General features: G+C 56.4%; 1 protein-coding gene across 1 annotated transcript in view; it reads left to right on the top strand.

Annotated features, from left to right (window-relative positions):
* VWA3A (von Willebrand factor A domain containing 3A) overlaps positions 1–7,048 on the top strand; it is a 36,539-nt gene that overhangs the window by 19,756 nt on the left and 9,735 nt on the right. Inside the window, exons 17-21 of the mRNA XM_025047283.1 lie at positions 1,292–1,366; positions 1,724–1,868; positions 2,292–2,487; positions 4,854–4,924; positions 6,767–6,919. Of these exons, the coding sequence (XP_024903051.1) occupies positions 1,292–1,366; positions 1,724–1,868; positions 2,292–2,487; positions 4,854–4,924; positions 6,767–6,919 (640 nt within the window). The remainder of the gene's footprint in view (positions 1–1,291; positions 1,367–1,723; positions 1,869–2,291; positions 2,488–4,853; positions 4,925–6,766; positions 6,920–7,048) is intronic.

Below are 7,048 nucleotides of genomic sequence, written 5' to 3'. Positions count from 1 at the left end.
CAATTTAAATATATATAGTTTTATACATTTTTTAATTGCATACCACTTTAATTAACTAGGGGGAAAAAAGAGAAAAGGAACCCACGTGAACTATACATTTTTACCAACTTTCACATGTAATTGGGAGTGTTCTAACTATTAAGTCGGCAGTTAATATTCTATATTCTCATACTAGAGCCTAATCCTTTCCTAATAAATTTCTAGAAAAAATACTTAGAGAAACATTTTAGGCCATGTTTTCATTCATTCATTTATCCATCCATCCATCTGCTCATTCATTCATTCAACAAACCTTGGTGGCCGGCCCGCCGAGTACCCGTCACTGTGCTAGGTGTTACGGATGCGGACCTTAAAACACAGAACCTGTCCCCGAGGAACGTGCGGCCTACGAGCGGGTGACAGGCACGTCGGGAAATAAGTGCTATGAAGTGTTTTCTGTAGAAAAGGTGGCAGGCAAGATATGGGGCGGGGGGGGACCAAAGGCCGGCCCAGTCAGTCCCACCCGGGCGTCTTCGTGGGGACAGTGACCCTTGAGCTGAGTCATGACAACGGGCAGGTGTTTGTCTAGCGCATGGGAGTGAGGGGCGGTGGGCGGTGGGCGGAGGGCGTCACAGGGGCAGGAACAGCACGCGCACAGGCCCGGAGGTGTGAGGTGCTGTTGAACTTGGGAGGACCGTCAGGTCCCTATGGATACGGGGTGAGAGGCAGAGATTGTGCGTGACGCGAAACAAACGGACAGGCTCGGATGTTGGTGGTCTTGTCATGAGGGAGTCCAGGGCCCGGACAGAGGGATCCGTGTTGCACCAGAGAGGGGTCGCCTGTTCTCTGATAAAGGGGACAAGTCCTCGAGGATTCAGATTCTGTCTCAGAGGAAAGACGAGATGACGCATATTGAAAAACAAAACAAAACAAAAGCTGTGGCACAGGCTGGGAGTGAAAAACGTGTCGCGAGCATGTGTCAGTGCCGGGGAGGTCGAAAGGGAGGAGTGTCTCCCTTCTCGGGGGGACGGGACGGTCTCAGGGACAACAGGAGTCACCGTGAGCGTGGCAGGAGGGCGGTCCGGCCAGGTCTGGCCCTAGCTCTGTCTCCACGGGGAGCCCCGCACCATGAATGCGCTGGGATATGTGACCGGCAAGGACCTCCCATGGCGGGCCCGGCCGTGCCACCCTCACAGCTGGGGAGAGGAGCCAGAATTTGGCCCTCCCGAGAGCCTGGAGAGACCTTTGCCCCAAGAGCGGGCACAGAGTGGAGGCCTCCGCCCAGGCATGAGCCTCTTCCCTCCCCTCTGAGGTTTGGGAGCACAGTCGAGAGCTGGCGGCCCGAGATGGTTCCTGTGAGCCAGGACAACTTACAGAGCGCCTGGCGGTAGGTGACGCGCAGGGCTGCGCCCACCATGTCTGGGGCCGGGCTGGGTGCTGCCCTTTGCGCCGTGCCCCTCTCCTCCTGGAGGCAGCTCTGTAGGATCCCTGCCCCCGGCAGACATGGGCGCGAATAAGCAAACATCTGCCTCTGCCCCTGCCCCTCCCTACGGGCCTCCCCCAGCATGGCCTTCCCGGCCTCCTCCAGCATGGCCTCCCCCAGTAAGGCCTTCCCGCCTTTCTGCGGGCCTCCCCGGGCCTCCCTGGGCCTCCCTGGCCTCCTCCAGCATGGTCTCCCCTAGCATGGCCTTCCTGCCTCCCCGACCTCCCCAGCCTCACCCAGCATGGCCTCCCTGCCTCCCAGGCCTGGCCTCACCCGGCAGTGTCGGCCCAGCAGGAACGTCCTCAGCGCCCTGCGCAAGGCCGTGGAAGTGGACTTCAAGGACAAAGACAAACACCAGTCGCAGGGCCTCTACCTCTTCACGGGGGGCATCCCCGACCAGGACATGGTGGGTAGGCCTCATCCCGGGCGCCCCCATCCTTCACGGCCCCACGACTTCCCCCAGGTGGGGCCTGAGCAGCTCCTGTGTCAGCGTGATTTTCCACACTCGGCTTCCGTGTGCGGGGAACATGCGGGAAGCGGGGTGGTCACATGCCCGTCCCCGGTGTGAAGGTCTGGCCAGGGCCTGCGAACCTGCATTTCTGACCCGTTCCCGGGGGATGTTGACGGCTGCGATGCTTGGCGACGCCAGGCTTTCGGGCCCAGCTCCCCGGCCTCACCCTGTTAAGATACAGAACTTGTGACCCAGATCATTCGTATTGCTGTCCTCGGTGCCAGGCACCAGACCAGGCACACAGTAGGCCCTCAAGAGACCTGAGGCTAGTGGCTTCAAGAGCGTCCACTGTGCCCCAAACCCCCCTGTCCCCGACAGCCCCTGCTCAGCGCCTACATGGCCGAGGCCTGTGGGGGCTGCGACCTGCAGCTGAACGTGTGTCTTTTCTACGTGGGCGAGCCACAGATGGACACCACACCCCCCGCCTGCTACGCCAGCCGCACCGACACGGCTGCCGCCTACCGACAGGTCACCCAGGCCGCTGGGGGCCGCTTCCACTGGTTCGGAGACACAGGTGGGTGAGCGGTTGCCGGGTACTGCGCCATGTCTTCCCAGGTGCCTCGGTCCCAGCACAGGTCCTGGTGCCAGAGCCGTATGCCAGAAAAGCAGCACGTCCCCATCCTCTGCGGGGTCACCGCGGGTGGCCGCCGTCACGGGTACCGACGGTGTGGAAGCGCCTGACGCTGCCCGCCCATGCGCTTAAAAAGTGGTTAGTGTGGTAAATTTCACGTTGGGTCTATTTCACCACAGTTTTTTTTTTTAAGTGAAAAAAAAAAAGTAAAACCGTTTTTAAATGCTTTAGCGTTGGAAGGGACCCTGAGGCCCCTTTTTCCCAAAACGAGGAGTGTTCACCGCAGGTGGTTGGCAAGACAGTGGAACATGGAGCAACGGGTTTTCCTCTTGTGATGGTTGTTGGGGATCAGACTATGCCACCCCAAAACATGCCCCTTGGGCATAACCATTATTTTGAATCGAAGACAGTTGAGGAACATCAAATGCCAGAAAAGCACTCTGCACCCTGCTCCAATTGCTTAAAAAGCAGGACATAAATTTACATTTGTAGAGGGATCTCCAGCTCCAGTGCCCCAAGAGGACAGTGACTCTTAGACTCTGAATCACCGGCCACAACTCCAGGTTCTCCCCCACCCAGAGCGCACCCAGAGGAGTCTCCGTAACAGACCTTACCAAGACAGCCCCGTCTCCGTCAGCCCCCGCCACCCCCGCATTCACCGTCCCACAGGTCACTGCCTCTAAAAGCCTGCCGCCCCGTCTTCCCGTCCCCGCTGTACAAACCGCATGGTCCTTTGCCGAGATGCTGCGTGAGCCCCAAGCCCTGCTCCCACACACTCGCATGCTGCCCTCATCCATAAACACTGCTTTCCTCCTGCTAATCTGTTTTGTATCAGTTTAACTTCCCAGGCCCCAGCCAGAGAACCTAGGAGGGAAAAGTTTTTTCCCTCCCGTAAATAGTGGTTACAGTCTCGTTTTAACACTTCATTAAAATAAATGCTAGTTTTTCCATGGTCGGCAGTGACATAGCGTTTTTTAAAGATGCATTTGTAAAGATGCTAACTAGACTTATTGTGGTGATCATTTTGCAATACCGTTAACCCTTGAACAATGAGGGGTTAAGGGCCCCCGGCACCTGTGATGGCAAAAATCCACATAGAACTTTTGACTCCCCAAAAACTTAACGGCTAAGAGCCCACTGTTGACCAGAAGTGTCACCGATCACATAAGCAGCCAATGACACATATTTTCTAAGTTATACTTATTAAATACTGTATTATTACAATAAAGCAAGCTAGAGAAAACAAAGTTATTAGGAAAATCTTAAGAAAGAGAAAAATACATTTATAGCATTTATTGGAAAAATCCGTGTATAAGTGGGCACGTGCAGTTCAAATCTGTGTTGTTCAAGGGTCAGCTCTATATACAAATTTCGAATCATTATGTTATATACCTACAATGAATATAATGCTATATGTCAGTTATATCTCAATAATGTCTATCTACTTTTAAGTAAACAAAAGTGAATTGATAAAAAATATAAATTAGTGGTTTAAGTGGTATCCAGGTAAAGCAAAATTATGACAGTGATGGGTGGGTGAGTGCATCCCAACCTCTCTGACTTACAGATGAAGAAATGACACCTCAGAACCCGAGATGCCTCTGGTTACGAAGTTGGTGGCAGAGCTAGGGCTGGAGCTCTGGGGCCCACTTTTTCCATGAAAAGTGTTTGGCATATACATTTAAATTACTATTGGTGGTTTTTACCAATAATCACCAATACTAGTAATTACTAATATCACTGCTCCTGATAATATTACTACTAATCGTAGCAAACCCTTACAAAACGGTTATTCCATGCCAGACGCGGTTCTAAGCATTTTACGTGTCACGACTCGTCCCTCGCAGTAATGCCGTGAAGCGCGTCATTATTACCCCCATTCTGTAGATGGGGGAGCAGAAGCACAGCCCCAAAGCACGTAGGCCGTCAGTGGTGGAACCAGGAGCTGAAGCCAGGCGGGCGGGTCGGCTCCGAAGTCGGTCTTCTTAGCATTACGCTCGAGTCCCTCTGGAACTAGTCGTCAGTATTCATTATAGACATTGGTCACTCACAGTCCCAAGGTCGGTCTCTGATTCACTGGAGTAGTAGGGCCTTTGCTCCTGACCGGCTCTCCCTGTGGGTGTGCGCTCTTGGCTGGGTGCCGGGCCAGCCCCACTCTCGGTAACTACCACTGGACTGTGGAGGGGCGGGGGCTGCTCAGCGCAGACCCCACCCTGCGGGTCACCTGTCCACACCCTCTTACGTGCAGACCCAGACACCAGCCGGCATCTCCGCCCCTCCCCCACGCTGGCGATGCGCTCTGTTTCCAGGCATTTACGAGAGCGATGATATCAACGCCATCATGTCGGAGATGGAAAAGGCTCTCAACTACTCCGAGAAGGTATGCCTTCGGAGGGCGGGCCGACGGCTGCGCCGGCTTCTCTGTGTTGTTCCTGGGGCTGCCACGCACAGTGCCTCGGACTGGGTGGCTTCCGGCAGCAGACATTTATTCGCTCCCAGTGCCCGAGCCTAGAAGTCAGAAGGGCCATGTTCCCTCTGAAGGCCCTGGGTGGAATTCCTTCCTAGTTTCTGGTGGTGGCAGTGTTAAAGACACACGAATTGCCCCGGGTGCTTGTGAAAAACAGCAAGAAAGACTTTATGCAACACGGCAGGGAGAGAGTCCTCAACCGTCACACAGCAGAGACGTGGGGATTTGTAGCCAATGGGCCGAGTGGCGGGGCCATGCATGGAATATTGCTAAGAGAGACCCGATTAGCTTTCAAGGACAAGGGAGAGTCCTTGCCAAATGGGCTTAACGGGAATCGTGCTGAAGGCAGGCCAAGGACTTAGATGTCCACTGACCCCAAGGCTTCAGATGGAACGTGGGGTGTCCTGCATGGCGTTGGTCGTAGGTCTGTGTGCTGTCCCTTCTGGCCTCTGAGTTCCTTGAACACATCGCTCATGCCGTTGGTCGTAGGTCTGTGTGCTGTCCCTTCTGGCCTCCTCTGAGTTCCTTGAACACATTGCTCATGCCAGAACTCAGGGCCTTTGCACCTGCTGCTGCTCCTCCCGCCTGCCACTCCCCTCCCCCATCGTCCGTGGATTGCTCCGTGTTATGCCAGACTCACTGAAATGGCACTGCCCCAGAGAAGGGAGTTGAGAGGTGGGGACCTGCCAGAGCGTGTCAGGAGCAACGAGAAGAAATAAGGGAACGGACATGAGAACATTTAGGGAGGAACCGCCCAGACGTGTGGCCGATTGAATGTGTGGGGCGAGGGGGAAGGAGAAATCCCAGAGTAAGTCCCGAGTTCCTCGCCGGGGGACCAGGTAGACCGCCCTGCCACGGACTTGACCCCGGGAGAGACAAGGGAGGAGGAGCCCGGTTTGGTTGGGGGTCGAGGGCCAGCTGGACAAAGGTGAGTCTGCAGGGCTTGTGAGACAAGCAGGCATGTCCTTCAGGCAAGTGGGAAAAGATAAGGGTGGGCAGTTCAAGCCATGGGGTGGACAGAGGGCAGGTGGGTGTCATGGTCAAGGTAGGGAGGTGGGAGGGGCCTGCGAAGGAGCCTCAGCCTGGCTCTTAATGTAATTACCACCATTTGCAGGACACACATGGTGAGTTCCCCCAGGGGCCGGGGCCACACCTTCACGGGCAGGCCGAGCCTCCCCTAGGTGTGCCCTAGCTGTCCTCTCCTTTGGTTGTCAATAATTATTAGAGAGCCTTTCCAGCGGGTGAGAACACGTGCGGGCCGGGGAACGGGTGTAAACGCCACTATCCTGCCAGCGCCGGGAGACAGCCTGGGCAGGCGGCCAGCCGCCAGGCACACGTGGACGCCAGGTCCACGTCTGGAAGCAGCGCAGGCTCAGGAATGGACACACCTGGGTGCGAGTTGAAGGTCCTCTGCATCCCAGTAGTCTGGCCTTGGGCACGTCCCTTAAGCGCCAGGATCTTTGGCTTCCTCCTCTGTACCTGCCTGGCCAGCATCGTTGGCGCAAGGCTTTGCCCAGGCGTTAGGTAGCCCAGGGCCTGGTGCGTCCGGGGCCCTCCACACAGCACTGACCGATAGGGATGCTGCAGTGCCCCTGCCCCAGAGGCATTCTAGGGACAGAGAGAAGAGTCCAGGGGCCCGCGTGCACCCAGTCTCCTGCTCTGTGTGTGGCCTGCGTGTGTCTGTCCCCTGCCTGGGGGTCGGGGGTGGGGGGGCTGTGGCCAGGGTGCCGCTGACCCTCCCGATCCGCGTTGCAGTGTGCCTTACTCGTGTCCTCGCTCAAGAACCAGTCCAGAAAAGACCTGGAGAGCGCGGCGCCCCCCAAAGAGAAGCCCAAGACGCTCAAGCAAAGAAGTCAGCCCAAGAAGCACTGTCCGTCCAAGCCCGCAGCCCCCTCGGTGCCCAGAATGGTTTGAGCCCCTCTCCCCGATAACACACGGAGGATTTCGTTTCCGCCTCGTGTCCTGCTCTTTCCGAGACCCTCGGAGGCCTGGGCCGGGCCCCCAGCCCGCGGCGGGGGTCCCCTGGGGCCGTGCTGG

Source organism: Pteropus alecto, unplaced genomic scaffold, assembly GCF_000325575.1.
Source record: "Pteropus alecto unplaced genomic scaffold, ASM32557v1 scaffold15, whole genome shotgun sequence".
In the NCBI taxonomy this organism is placed as follows: domain Eukaryota; kingdom Metazoa; phylum Chordata; class Mammalia; order Chiroptera; family Pteropodidae; genus Pteropus; species Pteropus alecto.
Note: the sequence above shows the minus strand (reverse complement) of the source record. Positions and strands in the feature narration are given on the sequence as shown.